The sequence below is a fragment of the Equus przewalskii genome, chromosome 20, assembly GCF_037783145.1.
Source record: "Equus przewalskii isolate Varuska chromosome 20, EquPr2, whole genome shotgun sequence".
Taxonomy (NCBI): domain Eukaryota; kingdom Metazoa; phylum Chordata; class Mammalia; order Perissodactyla; family Equidae; genus Equus; species Equus przewalskii.
The window spans coordinates 56,491,171-56,518,910 of record NC_091850.1 but is presented as its reverse complement, the minus strand read 5'-3'; the positions used below and the strand labels follow the sequence as shown (position 1 = coordinate 56,518,910).

At 56.7% G+C, this 27,740-nt stretch overlaps 1 protein-coding gene across 6 annotated transcripts in view; it reads right to left on the bottom strand.

The window, feature by feature from the left end:
- LPCAT1 (lysophosphatidylcholine acyltransferase 1) overlaps positions 1 to 27,740 on the bottom strand; it is a 66,805-nt gene that overhangs the window by 3,389 nt on the left and 35,676 nt on the right. For 3 of the 6 annotated variants that reach the window (XM_070587249.1, XM_070587250.1, XM_070587248.1), the window contains 11 exons: positions 21,437 to 21,651; positions 17,237 to 17,349; positions 15,800 to 15,860; positions 15,444 to 15,502; positions 13,269 to 13,303; positions 11,994 to 12,048; positions 9,976 to 10,058; positions 6,776 to 6,901; positions 6,022 to 6,175; positions 3,366 to 3,464; positions 185 to 326 (listed from right to left, as the gene is read on the bottom strand). In XM_070587249.1, coding sequence (XP_070443350.1) covers positions 185 to 326; positions 3,366 to 3,464; positions 6,022 to 6,175; positions 6,776 to 6,901; positions 9,976 to 10,058; positions 11,994 to 12,048; positions 13,269 to 13,303; positions 15,444 to 15,502; positions 15,800 to 15,860; positions 17,237 to 17,349; positions 21,437 to 21,651 — 1,142 coding nt within the window. Of the gene's footprint in view, positions 1 to 184; positions 327 to 904; positions 1,041 to 1,219; positions 2,283 to 3,365; positions 3,465 to 6,021; positions 6,176 to 6,775; positions 6,902 to 9,975; positions 10,059 to 11,993; positions 12,049 to 13,268; positions 13,304 to 15,443; positions 15,503 to 15,799; positions 15,861 to 17,236; positions 17,350 to 21,436; positions 21,652 to 23,851; positions 23,970 to 27,740 lie in introns of all 6 variants that reach the window. The other 3 variants (XM_070587253.1, XM_070587251.1, XR_011530492.1) reach the window with 2 other exon arrangements.

Sequence of the window (27,740 nt, the reverse complement as noted above, 5' to 3'; positions counted from 1 at the left end):
GCAGAAATGAGACCTGAGGCTCCCACTCACCCCCGCCAGGCTCCGGGAGGAACCCTCCTCCCCAGAACGTCTGTCTGTGCCCCACGAGGGCAGGGCGGCCTGGTGAGCCCTGTGGGCAGGGACTCCACTTGTGGCTGCTGCTCATCTCCTGGGGACACCTCCCTGCACAGCTGGGCCCACTTACCAAACGTGATCTTCTCCTTCTCCTCCTGGTCGATCGCCCGGAAAAGGTCGGTCACGGTCAGCTCGGCCACCCCTAAGGCGGTCTTGAGGATGCTGGACAGGGCGTCTTCGTCTATGCTGCCGTCCTCCTCAGACCCGTACATCTGCAAACCAGAGGCCCACGTCACCCTGCAGCCAGCCCTCTGTCCTCGCCCCCGCCAGCCCCCACGCCCAGGGTGGCCGGCTCCTCCTTGGCGACCCCGGCTCTCCAGCAGGCCCTGATCCCACTGCTCAGAGCTGCCGCCACTGGCGCCAAACCATCCTTAGGGGGAGCTCACGGGTCATGGAAGCTCTAAAGCCTGCTCTTCTCTTTCAAATTCACCAGGAAAGAGGGGCACACACATCGTTCTGTCAGTGCCTGACTCAAAGCCTCTGACTGCCCAGGCGTCCACCTGGAATGGACACGCCACCCGCCGTACAACACGGCCACTAGCAAGACCCCCGGATAAAGGACCAGGCAGCCCACCCACAAAGCCCCCTCAGAAAGGCCTGAGTGGCCCCCTCTCCCTTCCTGCGCCCCCATTCCCACTCTTACATTTTAAATTCACCAACAAAGTGAGCTCATGAAACCCCGGGCCCCCGCCCTTGACCCAACAAAGGCAGAACCCCATGCGCCGTCTCTCCCGCGACCTCGCTGTGTGGCCCAGGAGTCCGTGTCCCCCCAGGACTGCGAGTGACAAACCTCATCTTGTCAAATCTCCCTGGCGTCCTGCAGAGGACGACCCACAGGGGCCGGTCCAGCCACAGCGCGGCTGCCCACAGGCTAGGCGGGCACACAACCCCTTACAGCCTGCGGCCTCGTGGATGTGCAGACGGGGCTGCAGGAGAGCGGGGGGCCCCTGAGCTCCAGCCGGCCCATCTGTGGGCTCCCCCCAACTCCGCAGCTCCTGCTTCACGCAGACTCTGTGACCCGGACCCCAGACCTGCCCCCGACCCCAAAACTGTTCCCAATGTTCACCCTGCCTCCACCCGGAGGGGCTCCATGTGGGACGCTCACCTGCCCGCTCAGGGCCGCTGCCTGCCCTGGCCTCACCCGGCACACGTGGGTGCTCACGGGCCTTTGTCAGTGGGACGAATGCGCTGCCACCTTGCTTGACCTTCGGGAGGCGGTGACCCACCGGACCACATCCTCTCTCTGATGGCCTCTGTTTGGTTTCCCGTGTTGGGGGGCTGCCTGGGCCATTCCCTCCAGGTGTCTGTCCCCCCGCCCTCCCTCCCCCGCATGCCTGGCTGCAGCCAGCGCCCGTCGTCGCCGACACTTCTGAGTCTCCTCTTGGCCTCGTCTCCCTCCTACCTCCAGACTCGCTGACTCCAGCATCTGCAGACTAATCCCCTTGGCGCCGGGGAAGCCTCACAGTCAGGCTGAGCCAAACCCCAGCCGGCCTCCCCACCTCCCGCTCATGCCCGCGGGCACCTCCCACCCGGCAGCCGACAGGTGTGAGCACCTGGCTTCAGAGTCGGAAGCCGTGACACTGACAACGGACAGGACCATGTGTTTCTACATTCAGAAAACTATTTCCAAGGCTGCGTGAGAACCTGCCTGGAGGCCGGGCTCACGACGGGGCGGGCGGAGACCTGCGAGTCCGTTCTCCCCGTCGGAGCCGCCAAGAGTTGTGCCACGACCACACCTTGAGGTTTGATGGAATCGTAACAATGGTAAAGAAAGCAGAAACAAGGGACTCGAGAGGACCAGCACGGACGTGCGCGAGCGCCCTCAGGGGGTGCAGTGGCCTGTGCGTGTCCTCGTGTGTCTGTGCCACTGTAAACTCAGTCTGTGCCAGACCACCAGCCAGGACGAGGTCCGGCTGCGGACAAGGAAGCGTGGCATATCTGCCACCCACCGGGTCTGGGCTGCCTGCTGAGCGGCTGTGCCCTGGCCGTGCCCCGTGGGCTCGGGGAGGTGCCTCAGGGCTGTGGCAGGAACACCAGGGACGTGCCCTGCCAGGTGAGAGCGAGGCCAGTCACCTGGAGACCTCAAACCTGAGGTTGGGACGTCGGCTCGAGGCAGCACACGCGGCACTGGGGGTGCAGGGTGCCGGCCGCCCACTTCACCAGGGCACCTGTGGAGAGATGGTGTGGTCCCTGCAGGCCGCAGAGCTGTAACCCCTGCGTGCGCCCCCGAGAGGGAGGGCTGCCCGAGACGAGTGGGCCACGTGCCCTATATCCAGCAGGCGCTACGGCAAGGTGGGCACAGGTGGGGGCCAACCTCCCTCTGGCGGCCCCTCCTCCTGCACCCGTTATGTCTGCCCCTTGGGTGAGAGTCTCGGCAGGGCCATCAGAGCACGTCCTGCTCCGGGCTCGGCTGTTCACGCTGAGAAGCAAGCCGAGCGCCTCCCCCCTGGTCGTTCTGTCCCAGCTTGGACAGCGTGTCCTCAGAGAAGCTGCCTGTGGGGGCCCACAGGAACAGCGTGTGGGGAAGGAGCCCACGATACGGCCTGCCCAGGCCTGGAGGAAGGGGCCAGGCTTTCCTAGACAGGGGGGTCAGGTATCACCATCACCTGTGAATCCCCCAGCATGACCACAGACGCCACCCTGCACTGGGAGGATTCCCTGGTGTTGCTGTGGAGAGGGTCTGCTGGGGTCAGAAGCAAGAAGGGGGTTCTCCAAGCAGTCAGACTAGTGGCCTCCTGACTTCTACATCAGGTTCTCATGAGTCTGGCTAATGTGAGTTGCACCTGTGAGACACACCCTCTCTGAGACTCTGACAAAATCATCTCTAGGTGGGCAAAGCCTGTCCAGCTCCATCCTCAGTGACAGTGTCCTGGTGAGGCCAGCCCTGAGTACAGCCGGGTGAATCTGCAGGTGGGCTGGGACCCCATCATGGGCCTTCCCCAGACTCTCTGCACCCGTGGTGGATGGCCCAGCTTTGGGCAACGCTGTAAGCCCGGCTGTCCCAGGTCAGGAGGCTGATGCGGAGGCCATGCTGGGAGCGCCGATAAGCACGGGGTCGGCAGCCCTGCTCAGGCGGCCCAGGACAGAGCCAGACCCTACCCCATGCCCTTCTTACGATAGGAACCAAAGTGAAAGTACCGTGAGGCAGAGGGAGTTTACCGGCACGACAAGGGAGACTGATCCTGGCAGAGGTCTGATGGCAGCCGGGTCGTGCTATCCCACAAGTCAACCTACGCCCGCTCTACACTTGCCTTGAACGCCAGCTGCATGGTGTCCAGGGTCTGGGATGGCCGGCAGACGACAGACAAGGCGACCACGTACTCCCGCAGGTCCATCTCGCCACCTCCGCTCTGCCGAAGAGAACAGAGACATCTCAGGGGACAGCCCAGCCCCGAGAGTGGAGCACGGGGTTCCACTCCGCCGGGAGCTGCAGCTGAGCTCCGCCCGGACTCGATACGGCCCGCCGACGTGAAGAGCACTCTGGAAGAACACTGACAAGCCACGGGTTTCTCCAAGGTAACTGCACCACGTGCGCCTCTGAGATTGTTATAATTAACCTCCATGGGGATGACCTGCCCCGGAGGTTTCTCGAGAAAGTGCAGGTGAGGTCACAGCCACCACCGGCCAAGGCTTTGCTAAGACAGAGCAGCAAACTGCAATGCTCCTATCAGGGCTCCAGGAACCTCGCCTGCTAGCAGTCAACAACCAGCAAGCAGAGTAAGGTGAGTCCAGGCTGTGCGTGCAGAACCCCCAGCACCAGGCTAGCTGCAGACCCAGCGTGCACCATGTGAGGGTTCTCAGTGGGGCAGGTGGTCAGCCTGGGACAGGCAGTGGCTCTGAATAAGCAGGCAGCTGTACTGACAGGGGCGAGCCAGTGGGGTGGAGGGGGAGGGCGAGGTCACAGGGGCAGAGGGAGGACTCCTGGTAGAGGAGGTGAGGGGGACCTGGGGCGAGGGAGGACCCCTGGTCAGAGAGGAGGAGGTGGGGAGGACCTGGGGCGAGGGAGGACCCCTGGTCAGAGAGGAGGAGGTGGGGAGGACCTGGGGCGAGGGAGGACCCCTGGTCAGAGAGGAGGAGGTGGGGAGGACCTGGGGTGAGGGAGGACCCCTGGTCAGAGAGGAGGAGGTGGGGAGGACCTCGGCAGAGGCAGGACCCCTGGTCAGAGAGGAGGAGGTGGGGAGGACCTGGGGTGAGGGAGGACCCCTGGTCAGAGAGGAGGAGGTGGGGAGGACCTGGGGCGAGGGAGGACCCCTGGTCAGAGAGGAGGAGGTGGGGAGGACCTCGGCAGAGGCAGGACCCCTGGTCAGAGAGGAGGAGGTGGGGAGGACCTCGGCAGAGGGAGGACCCCTGGTCAGAGAGGAGGAGGTGGGGAGGACCTGGGGTGAGGGAGGACCCCTGGTCAGAGAGGAGGAGGTGGGGAGGACCTCGGCAGAGGGAGGACCCCTGGTCAGAGAGGAGGAGGTGGGGAGGACCTCGGCAGAGGGAGGACCCCTGGTCAGAGAGGAGGAGGTGGGGAGGACCTCGGCAGAGGGAGGACCCCTGGTCAGAGAGGAGGAGGTGGGGAGGACCTGGGGCGAGGGAGGACCCCTGGTCAGAGAGGAGGAGGTGGGGAGGACCTCGGCAGAGGCAGGACCCCTGGTCAGAGAGAAGATTCTGGTCAGTTGTCTAGCTCCGTGTCAACCACAGGCCACAGGTTATGGGGCTGGGGTGGGGGAGGCACCCAGTGTCTCCTGAGGGGAAATGCCAGCCTCCCCACAGCTGCCCCAGACCCCATGCTTGAGGTGTGGGCATGGGCAGTGGTCTCAGGCAGGAGCGCGGGTGCCACAGAGGGCGTGTCCCATGAGGCCCCAGGCCTGCCCGTTCTGCTCTGGGGTCAGAGGTCCTCCGTGAAGCAGAGAAGTTCCTCCCACAGAAAACCACTGTGCCCTCGAACCAGCAGAAAATGACAACCAGCCGCACATGGTGGTGAGGTGCCAGTGCTCAGCGAGGGTTCGCTCACAGCTCGTCACGCACAATGTCAGCGCCCGCGTGACTCACTCCATCCTCCCAGTTCTGGCACAGGCCAGACAGGCTGCTCCTCACTGCCACACCGAACACGCTATATTGTCCCACAGAACACGTTATGTTGTTACACAGAACACTCAGCGTTGTCACACGGAACACACTGTGTTGTTCACATGGAACACGCTATGCTGTCCACACGAAACACAGGATGTGGTGCACAGAGAACACACATGTTCGTGGCTGAGAGCGCCCTCAACAAGCCCTGCGGTGTGACCGGCACCTGCCGGCCCCCCGCACAGGCGTCCACGTTGCGACACAAACCCCCAGGAGGGAGCAGTGTCAGGGCTTTCTGGCCAACAGGGGCACCCGCCCTGCCCCGTGCTCTGCCTCCCACCCTCCCCGGGCCCCGTAAGGCCACCCTGCATTTCCAGGGCTGTGGTGACGTGAACGTGGACTCCTCGTGCAGCCAGACGTCTGACCTCATCACAGGGGTGGAGGGAAGAGGGGGCGGGTGCTACACCAGGGAGAAACCCCCCACACAGACAGAGGCCGCGGAGGGCCTCCAGGCTGATGGCTGAGCGAGGCCTGGCTGAGCGGGGTCGCGGAGGCCACTGTGGAAGGGGCCACGGGCCAGGCCAGCATCGCAGTGTGGGATCAGTGGGCCTTCGAGCAATTCGCTTTACAAACACCCCAAGCGCCAGGCACATTCATCAGCAAAGCTTAACCTCAATGTCGAGTTGTATGTGCACTTGAAGGCGTGGGAGAAAATGCCCCGAGCGACGGGGCCGGGCGGGCCGGGCAGTGAGGGCCACTCTACTTCTCCACCTACGTTCTAGTGAAAACCACGTAACCCTGGACAAGTCGCAGGTTTCCCCCCAGTGCCCTCGGGGGCGACAGCCCTACCTCGTCAAACAGGGAGAACAAGTCTTCCACTGCGGCCGAGGCCGGGACCTGCAGGAAGGCCGCGAACTCCGCCAGACGGATCTTCTCTCCTCGCCTTGTCTTCGCACTTTCTGCGTATCTATCCAGATCCTGCTCGAGTTTTTCTGGTTTTAGGCTAAACAAAAAAAGAGGAACGGTTCTTCCACACGATGACGGGATGCGAACAACAGGAGGGTGTTCCTGTCTGAAGACCCAACGAAATACTAAACTCGCTCATCGAACAAGCAGCCAGTTCACTGTCAGGAAGAGGTGCTCTCATTCTTGGGACGTGCACGGTGTGTTTGTCTAAGTATCTTTGCCACCATTTACGCCCCTGCACGTGTGGAACCCCACCCTCGAGCAGGTCAGTCTGAGGGCCGGGGGGTCCTCCCGGGGCATCCAGAGAGACAGGTGGCGCCAAGCATGAGGCTTCTAGGATAGCTCCGTGTGGACTGACGCTGGCATTTGGAAACCCCAGCACGCTGAGGATGAGCACTGTGACCCTCTGCAGGCGGCCCTCGGCGCCCGCCACCTCCAGCCCACTCGCCAACAGGTGCAGGGCGGACACCCGAGAGGGCCAGAGCTCCTCCATCTGCAAGATGCGTCTCAGCTGCGCACCTCAGGACTCCCCATGTTGTCAACAAACCGCGCTTCGGTGTCTGTCACCTTTGTCACTGGCACCCACAGCCTCACACCCGTCACAAGGCTCGTGAGTAAGAAAAACCAGAGAACTCACCCCAGGCCCCTCACCAGCCTGGCGAATTCCAGAAGGCAGGTATCGGCGGGGAGACGAAGCTGTCCTTCCGCCAGGGCCAGCTGGCAGTCCTCATATGTGTAGTCGGTTACGGGGACGCCCAGGGCCCTGCAAGAGAGGGAGGAGGGCGCACGCCATCAGCCCAGTCCCTCGGGATGACAGAGGACCACTGGGGTGCAGCAGGAGCCGGCGAAGGCCGTTGAACAACACAGGCCCCTGCACAGGCCCTTCCCGGGGGTCTCGCCAGAGTCAGCGACGATGGCAGAAATCTGTGCTCCTGCAAGTCCAGCGTCCTGCTCTGGGAGCCCAGTGGGGTGCGCACCACGTGGCCATCTGTCCACGAGAACACGTGTGTTAAAGGGATCCCTCCCGCGTGGGGTCTGAGACATCCTCTGTCTCAGGTAAATGACGCTGTCCTGAGGTGTCAGTGTTTAGTTTTGGAGCCCCTGTAAAACTGACTTCAGCTAAATATTAAAAGGAGAAACTGATCTGAGCACAGGTGGTGTCAAAGGTGGAAGTGAAAGTCAGGGAAAGAAGTTGTTTCTGGAGAAACGGCGTCACTCCGCTGACGTGTGCTGGGCGGCTGGAGAAGTGAGCGGCTCGCCACGGAAGCCCCCGGTGCGGCCATAGTGCTCGGCCAGAGAAAGAGCCCGGGGAAGCAGAACAGGCCAGTGGCAGCAGAATGAAGCCAATGTCTAAAACCTTTAAAAACTGGACTAAAACATCCAAATACGTGAAGAGACCTGAGGAACAGGTGAAGCCTTCCAGACTCCAGATCTCAGGGCTCATCATGCAGCCGAGAGTCACCCCTTCAGACTCCTGTCCTCATAGCAAAGGGGTTTCCAGTGTTTCGAGAGAACATGCCGGGCGAGGGAAAAGTGCCCGGGACAACGGGAGGAACAGGCCGAGGACAGCAGGGTGAACCCACCTTCAATGCCCGCTGGGTTAAAGGCTCACAGCCTCTCCCCCTCCTAACTGGAGGAGGGCAGGCATGGTTCCCTGAGCTGCGCCCACCTGCCAGTGACAACAGGAAGTCTGCCCCTCAGGAATGGGCATCTGCGGGGCCTGCAGGACAGGACGGACTGGCCAGGAAATCTGGAGGCAGGAGGGGCGATGCGGCCCCGAAGCCCCAGCCCCAGCCGGGCGCTCCTCTACACAGCTGCGTCATATGCCATAAAAAATAGCCCCGTCCTGACTGTTACAGAACACACATTCATGGCAGGAGATTTGCCAAGGAGAGAAATGGAGCCCGCCCCCAGCCTCCGGAACTGCCTGGGCTGCCAGTCACTTCCACAGCAGCTCCCTGTTGCCACAGCAACACTGGGTGCAACCGGAACGAGGAAACAGGCACTTGCAGACGTCTTTCTTGGCTTTCAGAATCCCCCTCAGAAAACTTGGGGATAAACATGTGGGGAGAGAAGTCAGCAGTGCACCAGCAGTGTCTCAGACTGGTCCATGGAGAGGTGGGACAAGGCCAGCTCAGGGACTGCCTGCAAAGCTCCCGGGGGTCCTGGCCCCTCCCAGGCACTTAGGGGGACTAGGGGTCAGGGAGGTAACCGCCCACCTCCAGGCTTCCAGAATCCCACTGTGGCTGCTGAGGCAAGGGGGCGCCTAATGAACAGCTGCCCTTCTCCATCAAATATATGGTGCTCCTCCTCCACCAACGCGGGGAGTAGCTGACGTCACGAAAGTCTCTTTAGGACACACATTTTTAAAAATTTTAATAGTTCATTTATTTGGGGCTGGCCTGGTGGCGTAGGGGTTAAGTTTGCGCAATCCAGTTCGCGGTCCGGGGTTCCTGGGTTCAGATCCAAGGCACGGACCTACATACCACTCATCAGCCATGCTGCGACAGCATCCCACGCACAAAATAGAGGAAGACTGGCACAGATGTGTGCCCAGGGACAATCTTCCTCACCAAAAAAAAAAAAAGTTAATTTATTTGAATGCATACTAAAAAAAATTACACCTAACCTGTGAAGCCTGCAATTCTGTGGATATTATTTCTTTATCAAGAGTTTGGACGAGGATGTCACTGAGCACCCAGACCTCCCAAAGGTTGAGAGGATGAAGTGCATCCTGAGCACTGGCAGCTCCATACGGTCCCCAGGCGTGATTCCGAGAAGAGGGAGATGGAAGTCCAGAGGGTGGGTGCCCAAGAGGAGAGGGGAGTGTCCATGGACTGTTCCTAGTGCCTAACTTTCTGAGGAGCATGTGGACAGCCTAAACCGGGCTGAGTTTAGCTCACTAGTGTTGAGGTGAATGCATGATTTTGCTCAACATGGTCCCATAGAACCCAGTGAAGTGGGGTCATGACACGTGTCCAGACGGAGCTCATTTCAGGAGCCTCGGTCACACCAGGTCAGCAACAGCACCATCAGAACCCCTCTGCAGCCACGCAGACGCCCCCACAGGGACGCTCAATCCCAGAGCCGCTGAGCCCTGAGACCCCCTCCTGGCACCGCAGTGGCCAAACTCAGAGGCAGCCCCTGCAGCCTGTAAGCAGGAGAAGAGGGGAGAGGATGGGACCCGGAGGGAGGAAGGCGGGCAGAGGGGAGGGGTGCGGGCTGACACTACTGCTCGCTGAGGCAACCGGAATCGTGTGCAAGTGGGAAGCAAGACTGTTGCCAAGTGCACACGCTCACTGAATACGCAGCACAAGTCATACACCAGAGTGAGTGTGCAAATACCATACTTAACTCGGTAAGACGGAACAAGAACATTAACAAACACTATATGGGGAGAGGACAAAATCAAGCTCCAGGACACGCCAACCCAATCCCCTCGTCTGCCTGGGGCCGGCGCTCTTGCCCACAGCTCCACTGCCTGTCTCCATTGGGCGCACACGGACATGGCACTCAGGTGACTGATGACTATGGTCACGTCCGAACTTTGTAAAACTAAGTGGCAATGAAACACCTTCCCATTGTTGAGCAAGCAGAAATGTCACCTGACAGAGACAGGAGATGCAAAGCACAGGGCCAAGCACACAGCTGCTACTATGCAAGTCAACACTGGCTCATTCGCTTTTGCAAAAGCCCAGTTTCCTAACACTACTGGCTTCTTTTTATTGGCAGTGCCCTAAGGCGGAAAACAGGAGGCAAGCAAGAGTCCTGAGCAATACTTAGGGAAGTCCAGGTCCTAGGCATCCCAGCCACAGAGGAAGGAGGGTGCTCACTCACGCTGCCATGACGCGCCGCACGTTGCTGGCGTACAGCACAGGATCCTTCTTCTCCGCCTCTGAAGGGCTGTACACGGGGAGGAACTGAGCACAGAGAAGGATGCGTTACTTCCATGAGCATCACAAGACACCTACCTTACCCAGGCCACCACAGGTGACAACCCTGAGTCTGACAAAATTAAGATCTGTCGAAGCACTTTCTATTAGAATTGTCTTTGAAGTTGTCACAGGCACACGCACACACACAAAATGCATGCACTGCACCCACATGCATGCACACATGTGCACATACATGCACACATACACACACCTGTGTGAAAACTCACAACCCAGCATTCCTCACCCGCAGGGCCTGCTCCACCGAGACAGAAGGTGTTGCTTTCCTGTGCACTGTATTTCCAACTTCACACAGGGGCTTAATGTTTAGATGCAAAGAACTACCTGTGAGCTTCCATTTCTAAAGGTCTCAGCTTTGTGTTGTAGAAAGCACAACCAATTTTTTCTACTTGAAAGATAGACTTTTTAGCTTATTGACATCTACTGCATTTTGAGATTACAATATGGTGACCCATGAACACACATCTTTGCGTGGGCAATGCTTACACAGCGTTTTAAGTGACTAAGTCCCACACTTGGGTGCCAACCTCACTGTGCAGAGAAGACCATCACCCAGCCCTTTTTCTTTAAAATGGGTATTTGGGAATACAGGAACATCCTGAAACCCTATCAATTCTCATCGTATAATTCTAATCTGTCACTTACTGCTACATTTTTAAAAACTATGTTAATTGCAACCGTTTCTCACATTAGCTTTGGTATCTTGTAGGAGTAACATGAGTAAAGACATTTAGAGTGACTTCACAAAGCCATACGGTTTCTTCTCAACTCTTAGAGTTAGAAACCAGGTCTGAAATGGAGCCGTTCACACTGGGAGGCCTGGGCAGCACCGGCATGTCCTCTTGAGAGCCTCACTCCCCTGGGGCTTCCTGGCTACCTGCAGACGAGCCACGTGAAACATCCTAAGTGGTAGGCCTGCCACCCTCGGCCCAGGCCAGGGCTCTTTCAGCTCAGTTCTTTGTAATTAAGTGGCTTATATTCTACCGAAGTGAAAATCCTGGCTGAAAGCTGGGCTCATTTGTAAATTCAGTGTTACTCTGTAAAATTTATCAGAGGGTAGCTAATTGTTTCATTAAATAATTTAAGTTGCCCATGACTCATCTTTAATTTTCAGGTGCGGGAGTAGCACATTAATTCCCTTTTGAAGAAAATAAACTCTATTCTTCATCCACTCAGATAAAATTTACAGGCTGCACAAATGTGACTTGTATTTGATTTAGCTGAGAGGATGGGTGTTGGGACTTTAGAGACATAAATGGGCTGAAAACTGGGAGGCAGCCTACAGCTCTAACCAAGTATTAAACAGAGGATAACAGCATGACAAATTTAGCAGTATTAGAATCAGGTAAAAATAAAAGCCCAAAAACCAATTCATTGTATATGTGCCAATTCTATATGCCCTTAAGCTATGCTAATCATAATAAAAGAATGAGGGGTTTAGCTTCCTTGTTGACTTTAAAAAAAATCCTATCTGAATGGATTCAAAATCATGCAAGAGACACAAAGCCATTGATGCAAAAACCACCGGAAGCATCTCTAAGGAGCCCTGAGAAATGGAGAGTTCAAAGCAAGACAGACAACATATAACATTGTATCTGTACAGACATCAATGTGACCTTGTATACCATTGTACCTATTTAGACCCCCAACATAACATTGTATAACACTATGTCTGTACAAGCCTTAATATAACATTGTATCTATATAGAAAACACAACATTGTGTCTGTACCTGCAACACTGTATAACATTGTATCTACACTGACAATATAACATTGTATTTATACAGATCCCAATATAACACTGCATAAAATGTCATCTACACAGATCTTAATACAACACTGTATAACATTGTATCTATGTAGACCCCAATGTAACTCTGTGACACTATATCTATACAAACCTCAATTTCCACTTGATTGTGAAACTGACACAGCGTGAGCCACAGGATTTTCAACCTTAAAAACCAACAGATTTACAGCATTGGTTAAAAGATTCTCAATTCCTTTTAGTTAAATCACTTCCACTTCTGGAGCCAAGTCTCCAGACCCCTTTCCTTGCACAGGGCACCAGCAGGCAGTTAATTCTCCTTCAGGAGCAGACACTTAGCCTTCCTCAGCCTAAATCCGAACCTTAAAACACAGTGATGACTGACAAGGCTAATTTTATTAAATAGTAGTCTTCACTGTTCTCATTAAAGACACCCACGCCTGTAGCTTTGGTCTGCCCTGCAAGCTACCATTTCCCAAGTCTGTCCTCCAGCTCAGGAAACCTCATTTACCTGACACCTGTCCCCACCCTGGCTGTCCCCTGGGAGCACTCACTGGACAGGCCCTAAGTTATACCATCCCCAAGCCTGGCTCCTGGAGTTCCTCACCTCAGAACCAGCATTGCCATCCTTCTATTTGCAGGAGTCGGAAACGGGGAGCCATTTGGGTCCCCTGTTCTTGGGCCCTCACTCACTCCCCCAGATGGATAGTCTCCCTCTTAATTCTCTTTGTATGCACCCATTTGTTTCTGCCTCATCACTGCCAGCTCCAAGCTCAGGCCACAGGACCCTGAAGGAGCCCTTCCTGGGCCTCCTCCCAGCTTCCACCTCACTTCTTGCCATCCACCCTCTGCACTCCAGCCTTGGGAATATTATCGCCTCTCCTCAGATGTGCTGCCCCTCATGGCACCTCCCCAGAGCCCTGTTCCAAGCCCCCTGGCAAGGCCTGGGGGTGCTGGGGGGGCTCTGCCTGGCCTCACCACTCTGTTCCACCTCCAAATACCAGCTCAATGCTGGCCCTGCAGGCCCAGTGTGCCTGGAACCCCATGCCCCCCTTGTAGCTGTGCAAGGGGAGGTCGCCCCGGGAGCTGCCTCCTTCTCTACCAGGGACCCCAGGTCAATGACGTGCTGGAACCCCTGAGCTGACAGACACGGGTGGGAAGAGAGGAGTTCTTGCGGGTACCTTCCCGTTGGGTGGAGACATTAAGTCCCGAATCCACGAGTGAGGACTGCCCGATTTGTATATCGAGTTTCCACAATGGGCTGAGGCCAGCAGCTGTCAAAGGGCCCCAGGTGAGGGTTCAGAGTTTTCACACTTGCTAAAGGAACTGGAGTACACATGTCTCTTGAGCGGCCCCCGGGCTTTCCCAGGAGGACAGGACAAACAAGACAACACGGCGTCTGACTTACGCTCCGGGGCCTTGCCACGTCCATGTGATGGTGTCCTGGGGGCAAGAAGGAGAGAATGAGCCACAACTGGACATCTGGTGCCACAAGTCCCTACATGTGCCGAAAGGCTCTTCCCTCCACAGCCGTGCCTGCCTGTCCTGGCCCCGCTCCAGGCTCTTGCCCTCACCCCCATCCCAGCCCACCTCTGACCCCGGACGCTAGCCTCCCCTTCCTCTCAAGTTCCCTCTAGGGCAGGGAGAAGGTGGGTGCTCCCTGGGGACCCAGATTCCCCAGGAAGGCTCATCCATCTTCCCACAGCTCCACGGTTACCAACTCCAGTGTCTGCCTAAGACCTCGTCCCTGTTCCATTTTTCTGCCCTCCCCCCTCCAGGTGCCCCTGGCAACTTCAGTCCCCCATGTGGGCACCTGCTCTATCTGTTGGCTCCCTCAGATGTGCTCAAGCAGGGCCTGTAAGACCTGCCCTGCCCGTCACCGTCACCTAGCCACATGGTGCTGTTGGCAGCCTCATTCCAACTCCACACCCGCCTGTACCCCTAAAGGTCCTCGGCTTGACTCTTGGTCAGAGACACATTCCAGCAGGTCAGCCCCAGGCTCGGGAGGGGCAGAACAAACCACTGTCGGGGCTGCCTCTCCGCCCACTGTGTGCCCAGGGCCCCACCTATGGGGGGATCTCAGACGCGCTCCAGCCTCAGCATCAGCAGCTGCATGAGCCACCTAGGTGGGGACACAAGCCCTGATTCTACCCTGACCCTGGTCACTCACATGGGCTTCTCTCCTCTGCAGTCCTGACACCCACCTGCACCCCGCTCAGGGGCTCCTAAAAACCCACCTGCCACACGGCCTCCCTCAGCCCGTCCCCCCCCCCCCCCCAGCTCCCTCCCCTGCGTGGCTCTGTTCTCCCTGCAGCTGATGAAACACGAGCACAAGGCAGACGTTCTGCTTCTCTGACAACTAAGCTGGATCTAAGAACCCAGTAGGGGCACCCTGCTTAAGATAAGCTGACGGAATCAACTTAAAAACTGGAAAATCTAGAGCTCTACACACCGATGACAGATTCTCTTATTCTTAGAAACTGGCTAACGAACACCACTCCTCAGAGTTTCAGTTACGTACCGTAAGAGCAATGTTATCTGTGAGTTTGCGTGGCTACTGGTTCTGACTGACACTTATTTACTGGCCACTCAGAGAGCCTCTGCTGGGCCTGTCCACACCTGCAGGCACAGAGTCCAGTGTGCAAACCTTGGAGCCTGCAGGCCTGGCCTGGCAGCCCTCATGCTCACAGATGTCACACGTAATTCTGCCATCTGGACCAGCGACTCCAGACCCCACCGTGTCATGACCTGCCAGTGTCTTGTTTTGTGTCATAAAGATGCTGCAACAGGGAGAAAGCTCAGTGTCATGAATGAATCTGCCTCCTGTGTCCTCCATCGAGAAATAGTCCAGTGCGCCCAGCACCCAGGCAGGGCCAGGGGACACAGGTCCCTGTAGACCTCTCTCAGCTGCAAGAGTCCTTCATCTACCACCATGCAAGGACGCCCACCAGGACGGGGTTCCAGCAGAAGTGAGGTGCAGCAGGCACACGGGAGCCTGGCACCCGCCCTGAGCAGGTGGGCTGACTGTGTCTGAGGGGGCAGGGCATCCTCAGGGCGCGTGGGAGGAAGGCCAGCCATGGTTGCCTCACAGACTCGGAGGCCGAGGCCACGGCGGGACCTGGCAGAACCTGCTGACGCCTTGTCCAGCCCCTCTGAGCCAGGGGTCTGTCAACATCACCCAGGACCTCTTTTATTTTGCTCTTTTAGAACAAACAAAACCTCTGCACCTGAAGTGGGCACGAGAAAGGCGCATCAACCGTAAAGTCACTTAATTCCTTTCTCTCCTGCTGCCTCCAGGCTTCCAGAACTCAAATATTCCTAATTTAAAAATTTCCTGGAGTCTGAACGGGGTCGTGAGAGCTGCTGAGGATGTGGGCGGGAGGGGTCTCACACCAAAATGTGGATGGATCCCACGTGAGGAAGGGCTGCAAGTTCACGACCTACGACAGAGGGGCTTTGTGGGTGAATTCTAAGGAATATTTTGGAATACTGGCGTCGATTAGAAACAGTACATTAAAACACCCCACACTCCTCATTCCCAGGTAATTCACCTTAACATGAGCCCCCAGGAAAACACACTCACCAGCTTGTTTGGGTACCGTAAAACCACCGGCTGGACAGGGACTCCCGGAATAAAGGCTCCTGCAGAGAAAAGGACGCAACTCATTTCCGAGGCAGCAGGTTCTCAGCCTGCGCACCTCATGCCAGCCTCAGAATAAAACGGGCTTTTCTGCCAGGCCCTCCTGGCTAATGGTCATTCAGTGCCTGGAGGGTTTCCCAACCTCTGTGCTGCCCTTGAACATGCACAGAAAATGCCAGGTCGTGGCCCTGCCCAGCAGGGGACAGACAGGAGCGTCTGCAGGCCGAGGGCACAGGTGGGAGTGCAGGTCTCTCCTGATTTCTCGAGAAGAAAAAGAAATAACTAAGAAAACTACCTACCAGGCTTGAAGGTAATCAGGCAAGTCCTGTTGGTGCACGTGCCCTCGGGGAAAATCATTATCTTGAAATGGAAAAATGAAAAGGCTGGCATTAAAGGGACATGGCAGCTGTCAGTCTATCCTCTCTGCTCTGAGGTCACGTGGACCCTTGAACCATACTCAGCGGAAGGGTTAAGACGCACCATGGAAGGTTTGCTGACTCCCTCTCTAACAGTGGGTTCCCTAAAAGCTGGAAGCAACACAAGGATGCAATCAGCATGCCTCCTAGACAGCGGGTTTGTAAACGGGCAATTGCTGGTGCCCACCCTCTGCCGTGAGGACCAGGCACAGCGCACAGGACGCACTGTGCACGGGGCAGGACACGGCACAGACGGAGGGCCCCAGGCTGGGCGGCTTGGTGAGGGCTGCCAGAGAAATGCCTTCCCCACTGGGACCGCAGTGACTCTGAGTTCACTGACTTCCAGCCAGAAAGTGTGACCTGAACCTCCCCCATTGTTGGAAACACAGCCCGTGTGGTTGCTTTCAACTCCACCAGCGCTGCACCAGTGTGGGTCCAACCCTGGCACCTAAGGACCAGGCAGGTTAGCTGAACAGAGAGGGGGGTGCCCCTGGCTGTGGGGGTGGCAACCAGGGCACCCTGAGGGCATGGGTGCTGTGGGCCAGACATTCTAGTGTTTCCTGAGCTGCCAGAACCCAGGGAGTCCTGTGGGATGTCCAGCTTCTCAGTGTCAGCTCAGTTGAAAAGAAAAACATGCAGCGTGGGTCAAACACATCCACGGCCAACATGGGCGAGGCCCCCACCTCACAGCCTGGGCCAGGCCTTCCTCACATCCCAGGAACCACAAACGTGCAAGCATGCCCAGTCCAGGGTTTTTAGAAGCAAGGAGACACCCCATAGACTAACGCACTATTCAGACACGAGACTGTGCTGACCCCTGAGGGCAGGTCAGCAGCTCTTTCTGACCTAGAACTTCGAAAAAATTCATTTTCAATAAAGATGACTCGAGATGCATATAAGAATTGTTTTGCCTTCTTTCTTTCTTTTTTTTTTTTTGGCTGAGGAAGACTCAGCCTGAGCTAACATCTGTGCCAGTCTTCCTCCACTTTATATGTGGTCGCTGCCACAGCATGGCTGACAAGTGGTCCACGCCTGGAATCCAAACCCAGGAACCCAGGCCACAGAAGTGGAGCACGCCGAACTCAACCACTGAGCCACCGGGCCGGCCTCTCCTTATTTCTTTTCACTTTAAGACTCCAGAACCAAAAGTACCTGATACTCAGCACATTCTTGGACTTGCAAACTCATCAAAGATAAAATGAAACGAAACAATCCAGCCCCAGGGAGGTGAGCTCGGGACGCTCTGTTGCCCCAACTCCATCTCTAAGTTAGCATCTTTTGGAATAAATCCACTCAAAACGCAGGGGGGGACCGAGTTACCTGCGGCCACTTTCCGTTCGACTGGGCGCGCCTCTTGATCTCTTCCACCGTCTTCCTGCGGGAGTCCTTGTCCGACCGCGACACCAACAGTGGCCGGATGTGCTGCATCAGAGCTGAAAGAGAGGGGGCGTTGCTGTGGGCAGGACTGGGGGGCGGGGGCCAACAGGGGCTGCCCCACGGCGCCCGGCTGGTGGTGAGCCCCCTAGAGTCGCCCCGAGAGCTGAGCCATAGGGTGGGTGGTGAGTCAAAGCCTGACCACGAGGGAATCAGGAAAATTACTAAAGCTTCTGGGGAACTTAGATGTCAGCGGAAAGCCCCACAACCTTCAAGACCCAAAGTAACCACACCGGGTGTCCATGGATGACAAAGCCGAGAAAGGGAACGGGGGGGCTGACCCATCCATGGAGCAGAGCCTTCAGTCACCACTGCTAACAGCTGAGGGGGCAGGGGTCAAAGGACCCAGGTCAGAAGGGCCTGGGGCACATGGCTCGGACCCCACCAGCCCCTGCTGTGGATTGAACTGTGTCCCTCAAAGGCAGGTTGACGTCCCGACCCTGGGCCCTGTGGCTGTGACCTCATTCGGGAACAGGGTGTTTGCAGACATAATCAAGTTAAGACGAGTTGGTGCTGCTTTGGGCTGGGCCCTAACCAATGACAGGTGTTCTTGCAAGACAAGGGGGAGCAAATGCAGGTGGAGAGGATGCCAGTGGTGATGGAGGGAGAGAATGGGTGCTGTGGCCTCAGCCAAGGGGCGCCAAGGACTGTGGGGGCCACCAGAGGCTAGAGAGAGGATGGAGTGGATTCTCCCTCAGAACTGGCCCTGCCGACACCTTGATGCTGGACTTCTGGCCCCGGAACAGTGAGAGAGCACACTTCTGTTGTTTCAAGCCCCCAATTTGTGGTACTTTGCCATGGTGGCCCCAGGACACTCATAAGTGCCGACTCTAACCACTGGGCAGCACGGCCTCCTGTTAGGCATGGACGCTCAGGGCTCCCTCGACCAGACGGTGGTGCTCTCGCAGGACGATTTAAAGGTGGAAGAGAAGGGAGAACTCCTTAGAAGGGAGAAGTGAGAATCCACTTCAGAATAGACTGCCCTCAGCAGGAACTTCCTTTCTTGGAAACGGTGGCCGGAGCCCTGACAGCCCATCACCCCGAGAGTCGGGCAAGTCTGCGGCACCACCTGCTCTGCCCCAAGGTCAGTCCCCGCGGGACCCGAGATGAGCTTCGAGCTTCTTTTCTGAGCATTTTTACTGCTTGTGAGGAATAATATTTCATGAGTTCTTGGAGGGGTTCCGAAGAGCAAAGAGCAAATTTATTTTAAAAAACTTCTATCCACTTGGGTCCCTGGGACTCGAAGGTCTAAGATGCACGTGGATCTCAGCGAGATTTCTTCCTTTGCCTTGAAACGTTTTGCTTTTCCACCATTCTGGGACCCGTTCCAGCCTTCCTCTCCGGTGCTTCCTGACTCTGCTCAAAAGGACAACGGGAAGGAAAGGGAGGAACGAGGGAGCTGCCTAGAAGGACGAGGCGACAGCGACGTCAGCGATCCTGACGGCCTCTCAGCTCCCTTCTGCTCTGCCCGAAGAGATGGGCTGTGAGCTGCATATTTACCTTCAAAACCAGGAAAATAGGGAGCATAGTTTGGGATGTGCTGTTTCTGAATTATAATCAAAATTTGTAATAAAATGGTGTGTCATCATCCCTTTCCGCTCACTTGTCAATTATCCATAAAAGGTCTGAGAAATCTACAGTCTGTATGAAGGACCCCGGCACAGAGGATGTGCTGGTGACCCTCCCTGCTGACCCCGAGACTAGGGTCAGCAGGTGGGGGCCTGGGGCCCAGCTCTGACCTCGGAGCCCCAGCACTTCCAGCTGAGGAGCTTCAGACACCCTGAACTTGGGATGTGGACGGACGGGTGTGACTTGAGCTGTGATGGAAGCCGAGGTTTCCAGAGGGTTCTGTGTAATTTGTCCGTGAAGCACAGTGAGATGCCACCCTCCCCAAGCCCAGAACTTCCCCAGAATGCGACACGCCACAGCCTGAAGCTTAAAACTTCAGAACACCACAGAAAACAGAACACCAGAACAAGCATCATGTCTGCAAAACCCCAAAGGGCTCCCCGGGCCCTCACCAGGGACCAGGCTCCTTCACAGTAGGGATCTGTGGAGACCTCCAGAGGCATGAAAGTGAGCCACAAACTTGCCAATGTCACGGTCTCTGCCTGGCTTTCAGAAACTCTTGGAGTTTAACCCGACTATTCAGGTACATGGTGTATAAGCCCTTTCTTTGGAAATCCAGGCTCAGCTGCTGGGCCGCCATGGCCACGGCCGTCCTGAGCTTCTGCGAACCTTTGCAGGAAGCTGGGTGAGCGGGCTGCCCCTGCCTGCCCCACGGGCCTGCCTTCTCTCCACTTTTGTTTTCTAACCAACGTCACTGAAACCACCTCGGATGAGGCCATTATGTCTGTGAAGGATGTGACACCACTCCCAGGGACCAGACCTCCACCGTTCTCTCCTCCACCACGTGAGGACACGGCAAGAGGGCGGAGGGGGGTTCTTGCCAGAACCCGACCACACCGGCACTCTGAGCTCAGACTCAGCCTCCAAACTGCGAGCAATAACGTCTGTTGTGTAGAAGCTGCTGGTCTGCGTTACTTTGTGACAGACGCCACGTGGTCCACATGCAACCAAGGAAACATTGGTCAGCATCCACGTCGCCAACAGCGCACAATCCTTACACCCTCTCTCATAACATTCCTCTTATCAGAAGGACAGAATAAAACATACACAACGTTCTCTGTATGTGAACACTGTCAGGTGCCAGGTGGAAACTCAGAGAAGGTGGATGGAGTGGGGACCCTCCACCCCGTAGCTCTTGCCCCAGCCCCGCCCACCTCCTGCCTGGACCGGCCCTGCTCCAGAATCCGCCGCAGATGTGCTCAGCATGAAGCACGGGTGATCCGAGATGGTTCAGCTGGAAAGGTGGAGAGGCTGGTGGGTGAGGAGGTGAGCAGCAGACACGGGGCCAGGGCGGAGCTGCCGGAGTAGGAGCGGGGCCAGGTGGTGATCGCTAGAGACAGAACCATGGGGCTGAGAACCACTGAGAACCAGCCCGGGAGGGCGCCTGGACTGTGCTCGGCTGGGCTGGCCAGGCTGGGTGTGGGAAGGCGTTTTCATCCTTAAAGCGAGGGGATGGGGCAGACTGCCCAGGATTCCTTACAGGATTATCTGACAGCAACGGTGCAGCGCCCTCAGTGGTGACCCCAAAAAGATGTGCCCATGTCCTAACCCTGGAACCCATGAAGGCAACATTTAGAGAAAAGGGTCTTTGCAGACGAAGTTAGTTAAAATCTTGAGATGGGATCACCCTGGTTATAACAAGGGTCCTTAGAGACACACAGAGGAGAAGAAGAGACACACAGGGAGGAGGCTGTGTGACGACCGAGGCAGAGGCTGCAGTGATGTGGCCACGAGCCCAGGGACGCGGGAGCCACCAGAAGCTGGAAAGATCAGGAACAATCCTGCGCTAGAACCTTGGAGGGTGAAGCCCTGCCACACCTGATGTCAACACCTGGCTCGGGAACAGCGAGAGCGCAAATTTCTGCCGTTGTAAGATACCAGTCTTGCAATCCGTCCTAGGGAGTCAGACATTCATAAACCTGGGTGTGGGGAACAGCAACGAACGCCCCGGGACAGAGTGACTGAGTGCCCCAGACCGCCAGCATCCTGTGTGATGCTGGACAGAACTTGAAGAAGCACTTGAGCCAGTGATGATATTTGAGGGCACTGTGTGCTAACAAAACATGGAGGTCAGCACAGTTAACATCACGGAGGAAATTACAACAGGGAAAGTCAGGGACGCAGGGCCAGGTGCCTAGTGCACGTGGGCGAGACCTGCACTGGCCAGCTGGGGGCTCACCCACTCCTAGTAGGACAGGGGGCTCACTCCATCCCTGCGGTGGGGGATCACTCAGCCCCATGGGGTTGGGGACTCACTCACTCCCAGCAGTGGGGGCTCACTCAGTCCCATGGAATTGGGGGGTCTCACTCCCAGCAGGGGGGGGTCTCATTCAGTCCCATGGGATTGGGGGGCTCACTCAAAGCAGGGAGGGCTCACTCAGTCCCATGGAATTGGGGGGCTCACACACTCCCAGCAGTGGGGCTCACTCAGTCCAGGGGTTTGGGGTGGACACTTACTTCCCCATATTGGGATGTCTCTGCTCTCTGCCTTCATCACGATGGAGGACATCGTCATGGTGATGGGGATGGCATCGAAATAGGACGAGTGCGGTGCCAGGGTGAGGATGGCTGCCTCGGTGGGCAGGGCCTGCCGCCCCTTCACAATCACCCGGTGGAAGCCGCCAGCAAACCACATGGTGCGCAAGATGGCCCTGAGCAGGAAGTCCACGACCCTGCAAAAGAGGACGCTGGGGTCAAATGGAGCTGAGCTGGCGGTCACAGCCTGCACTCTCCACGCCTCACGAGGGCACTGCCAGTGCATGGACACCGCCACTGGGATCCCAGCCCAAGCTCTGTGACCTCCGTGCAGCCCAAGCTGACACACCTGCAACGGGTGACAGAGACGTGCGACGGGGAAAGGAAAAGGACGCCGTGCTCTCTTCCTTCCCTTGCAACGTGCAGTGGGTGCCTGTCCATTTGTCTCCTCGAGAAAACCGAGGGGCCGGCTCTGCCACATTACACAGCAGTATGAAGATAGCACGGGACCCCAAATATAATAGAAGAAGGCTCACGTGCAAAATTAAAGACGCCGGTACCTTCATGCTAGGAAATGATTTATTAGCATTCTAAGTACATACGTTTAAAATAAATAAAAAGTCAAACACCAACAATCCATACTGAAATCCAGAGTGAAATCCAGACCTGAGCTCAGCAGCAGAGACAGCTGTGCAAAAGGCCCCCCGCCCCCCTCCCGTCTCACCTCCCCCAGGTGCCTGAGGTTTCCCAAGTCAGACGTCACGTTACGAAAATGAGCCTCTTCTGGATGAAATTAGATGGGCAGTAAATCGGAAAAATAAAGTAAGTCAGCCAAGATTAACTGAACTTGTTTCCTATTTATTCTTTTAAAATATGAGGGAATTTAAGCATTTAAACCTACACATGCCCTTTCATGGGAATCTCTGACAGCTCCACACTGCATCACGATTTAACACGTCCCTGAAGCCACACGGGGTGCATGGCCGCACGCGCCGGCCCCCGGGGGAGAAGGAGGCACCTGTACAAAGAGCCACCTCCCTCTCACTCGGCTGCTGGGTTTCGTGGGTAATCACTGGGTAAAATCACCACCTAGAAACACAGGAGCCTCAAACCTAACCAGCTTGACTTCCCAAGGGATTTAAAAACCCTCTCAAGAGAATTCCAGAAGCTGAGTCCCGACAGATCTGAGCAGCAGCCAGCGGCTGGAGGAGCAGGGAGGCCCTGAAGGAGCACCTTGCAAAGACCGCTGTCTGGACGGCAGAGAGGGACTGCCAGGTCCACACTGAGATGCCGGGGACCAAACTCTGATGCTCCATTTCTGGAGCTGGGTGTCGTTACACAGCTACACACTTTTTAATTATCTGTTCAACTGCACATTTTTACATGCGCTTTTCTGCAGGCATGTTATTTTTCACAATAAAAACATGTACAAAAATAAAAGCCAACAGATGCCCACTAATGCATAAGGAAGAAGAAAGGAGGCTGTGGAGAAGAAGAAAGGAGGCTGCGAGGGAGGTGGCACGGGGAAGAGGAGCTGGCCCCGGGAAGGCAGGTCCAGAGGCAGGAGGAAGAGGAGAGATGGTAAAAAATGAGGATATAATCTTGACCTTTCTATTAGAGACACAACCCACCCCTCAGGTCAAAAGTCCAAACAGTACTCAACAGATCTGTACCAGGAGGGAACAAACTAACCCTGACAATTCCCTAAAGACCTTGGAGAGAGGCCATCCTAAGTCAAACGACCCACTGGGAAGGCTGCATGGGCGCACGGTCAGAGCAAAGCCCTGCTCACTGTGCAAAGTTGGGGCCCAACACCATTCACCCCAAGGCAAAGGCAGCTGGCGGCCAGCCTGAGGCCCCGGAGCTTTCCTAGAGAAAGTGAGTTGAAGACAGATCCACGTCCATGAGAACCATCCTCCACTCGTCACTGGGGACGACACCTGAGGATCTGAGATGTGTGAGCAGAACCAGCCCTGGGAGAAAGCAGACTGCGGGGTGAGGAGACCCACAGTGCATGCACCGGGGGGCTGGACATCCCCCGCTTCAGTGCGGTCAGAGTCGGGAAGAGCAGCTGCTCTGAAAAGGTACAGAGAGTAAGAAAAAGAAAATGCTCTTGGAAATCGAATCTTGCACTGCAGAAATGACCAGGCCCCTGGACAGGCTAGGAGGGAGGGGCAGGAAATCTCCCAGAACACACAGAAGAAAGGACAGAACCATGCGCTCTTCGAAGAAGGCAGTGTCCTGGGATAGACACAGATCTTCAGCACCATGTCAAGCTGCTGAGCAGAATGAATTTAAAAAAAGGTCTCATCCTGAGAAATTTCTTTGGAGAATTTTCCAGATTACCAGGGACAAAGAGAAGACCCTCAGCCCTCCCAGAGAGGAACGAACAATTACTCCAGCATCAAAGTCGCGGCTGTCGGCAGGCAACGCACTCGCACTTGCAGAGCTCAGACGACGTGGGCTGTGGAACCTCTGGGCCTGGAGGCTGCTGCACAGTCAAGCTATCCATCAACTGTGTGGGGAGAGCAAAGACATTTCAGACACAAAGTGAGCCCATGTTCCTCTTGCACATCCTCTTGCCGAGAAAAGAACCCGAAATTCCAGGAAGTCTTGGGCAAAAAACAAGGGGAAAAAACCACAACAAAACGGGCCCAGGAAATTGCAGACCATGCCCCAGTGCAGCGGGAAGGCACTGAACCTGGCAGACAGCGCGGCTGCGGGATGTGGAGTAGGGGCTCCAGGACCCTCTGGGAGCAGAATGCAACCCCATCCAGTGGCTGCGTGACCAAGAGGGTGGAGCGTCTTGAGGTGACACTCAGGGTCACCCTTCTTTTTGTAACAGCAACATGAGAGGTATTTAGAAATTGTGTAAAGAAGGAAAAAACATTAGGAAGTGCAGTTGAAACATGAGGCACGCTGGGGGCACAGAACATGGGAAATCGTGGGGTGAGGACGTCCGTGCCCATGACGAGCGTGCTCCACCAGGAGGCCCTGCGGTGTGCAGGTGCACCGGGTGGCAGTTGGGGTCTGTGCATGATGGACAGCTCGTTCCTTAGGACCACGGAGCCCACAGCGGGAAGCCACAGGCAGACGGGGACCGCGGACCCTGCAGCAGAGCGGGAGGGCGGGGCGGGCCTGCAGACGAGCTTTCCAGCAGCCGCTCTCCTTCATGGCTTTGTTTTCATGCCACACGCGTATTACTGGGATAAAACCAAGAAAATGGACGCGAGGAAAATCCACCCATTCGTCCGCCGCTTCCCGAGTACCCGCTTTGCCAGGCACGGGTTTAGAAAGCACTGGGGACACATCAGCGAACACTGCCAGGATCCCCGCCTGCTGGAGTTCAGTCTCTAGCAGGGGAAATAAGGATTTTTAAAAAATTAGTGAATTATGGAGTAAATCAGAAAGGGATATCATCCATGAAAAATAAAAATAAAAGGAGGGCAAAGTGAGGAAGGTCAGGAGCAGCAGAGGAGGAAGCGATGAGTGAAGGCAAGATGGGAAGAAGAGTCAACCCCGTGTACATCTGGGTGATGCATACTCTGGGGAGGACAGCCTGTGCAAAGGCCCTGAGGCAAGAGGGTGCTTGAGTGTTGGGGAGGTGGTGAGGAGGCTGGGTGGCTGGAGAGGAGGGAGGAGGAGGATGGGGGAGGGACGGCAGATGATGAGGACCTTGTAGGGGTTGAAAGGACGAGACATTTACTCCGGGGGACGCAGACATGGGAGCTCCTGCAGGGCTGAGAGCAGAGAGCTGTGCTCTGACTTCCATTTGTAGGGGACCCTGTGGCTGCCGTGTTGAGACGCAGAAGCAGGAGAGCAGGTGACAGGCTATCCCCAGGACCAGGGGAGCGTTGATGGCGAGGGCCCCAGGGAAGGGGGACCAGGTGGAGGGGTCAAGTGTGTCCTGAAGGTGGAGCCAGCACATTTCCTGCTGGTATGGATGGGAGGTGTGAGCAAGTGGAAGGGTGGCGCTGACTCCCAGGGCCTGGCCCAGGCCACAAAGGATGATGGTCGCCATCCACAGACGAGGGGGCTGCGGCTAGAACGGGTGGGGAGATGGGAGCCCAGAGGTCCTGTTTGGGTGTGTGGAGCTGGACACCACTTACTGACGGCAAGCTCTGGGGCTCGGGCTGGAGGACAGGTCTGGGAGCCGCAGGCTTGTGGACAGTCGTCAACGCCCCAGAATGAGATGAGCTCATGGAAGGGCTCAAGGACCATGGAGGGAGTCGGGGTCGGGGCAAGAAGGGGCCGAGAAGGGCACACAGGGGAAGAGGCCACCAGGAGGGGGTACGGCACGTCCAGTTGAGGGGACATCCTGACCCAACCCTGGAACGGACCGCCGAGGCCTTGGCACCCTGAACACCCAGGCCCGTGAGGCAGGGGCGAGAGCTGGATCTGCCCGGGTCTTTGGGAGAGTGCAGAGAGCACGGATCTGCAGTTTCTGATGGTTCTGCCGTGCGAGGGAGCCCAGAGGTGGGTGGGAGCTGGAAATGGCAGAGGTGACAGACAGCCTGTGCACTCTTGGGACCCTCCGGGGCTGAGCATCGACCCCTGATGGTGCAGACGAGGGTCCTGGGGATGCAGCCGTGAGGAGCGGCGTGCTCACAGCTGGGACAGGCTGGCTGGGAGCAGGGGCCATCCCCGGGCAGCAGGTGGAGGCAACGCCAGGCTGCAGACGCCGAGGGGCGTGGAGGCTGCCCGGCTGATCCGGGCTGGGGTGTGGGTGGGAGTGCGGCTTCCAGGACAGAGGAGAGAAGCTAAAGCCAAGTTTGACTTCAGGCTCCGACCCCAAGTGTACACACGGCACCCAGAGTCATCACAGAGATGGGAACGAAGTCCCCACACGGAGCCCTCAGGAAAGGGTCCGTCTGCGGCGGCCGCATCCTGTCCCCCCAGATTGCCGTGTTGAAGCCCCAACCCCCAAAGTGACTGTGTTTGGAGATAAGGGGAAATGAGGTCACAGGGGTGGGGCTCTGAGCCCACAGGACTCGAGCTCTTGGAAGAGGAGGGGAGACCTGAGCTCACCGCCCACGAGCACACAGAAGGCGCCGCCTGCGGCCGTGCGGGCACCTGCGCTCGGACATCCAGCCTCCAGGATCATGAGAACTGAGTGTCTGCGGCTGAGCCCCATCTGTGTACTTAGTGAAGGCGCCCGAGTGGCCCAACACACCCGCTTTCCAAACCACGCGAGTTGGCCGAGGAGCAGCAGCCAGAGGACCAACCGTCACCGTTTGCCCGCCTGGCCCGGCTCTGGCCTCAGCCCCTGCTCGGGTCTGTAAGATGCTCTGGTTCTTATGACACCGTTTTGAAAGTAACTGAGAATAAGTGTCTTTTGTGAAGTTGTCATTCCTCTTCATTGAAAACCCAGGGTTTTTATTTTAGGAAGGTTTGAATGACACTAACATATGTACATCAAAAGTCCTCTTTAACGTCAACCTACTCAAAACCCGGGCTGTGCAGAGCCTGGAACAGTCGCTCCCAGCTGACTCCACGCCGACCCTGAGCAGAAAGTGTGGCACACGCTGAGTCCCGCCTCCTCCATCTCCCGTGTCCCCAGATCAGGCGCTCCTGTCACTGTGCATCCTTCGGGGTGTCCAGGTCCCCACCCTTCGTTTCCCCTCAAGCACCAGACCCAGCCCAGGGCTGTGCACTGAGCCAGCTCTCCATCAACACTGCTGTGTGGAGACCCCGGGGGCTGTGTGCAGCTCGAGCACACATGGTACATGCATGCACATGTACACACACGTGCTTCACACATACACAGTGCTCATACACGCACTCACACACATACACACATACTTGCATATACGAATACACACTTGTCTTTATACATTTACACACACATCGCACATACATACACACCTATATGCTTGCACATGTATGTACACACACATACATTCATACATACACATGCACATGAACACACACACCACACACACACATCATGTGTAGCACACATATACACACTCTCACGCATGCCACACTCACACATGTACACACACACTCTCTCACATGTGCGCATACACACAGAACGACACGCAGTCATCCTCCGTGGACCCAGACACCTGAGCGCTTGGGACTCGTAAGAACCCTGCCCTTCCCTGTGCAGACGCTTTGCATGCATGTCACATGCATCTGAGGCACGTGTGAAGCGGGCTGCAGGAACTGCAGTTTGCTGCGGTCCATTTGTTACCCAATGAGGCCGAGTAAGATATTCAGGGACAGGAAAAGCCAGGTGGAGTTGGCCCGGAGAAGGGGAACTGGCCTGGGGTGGTCGATTCTG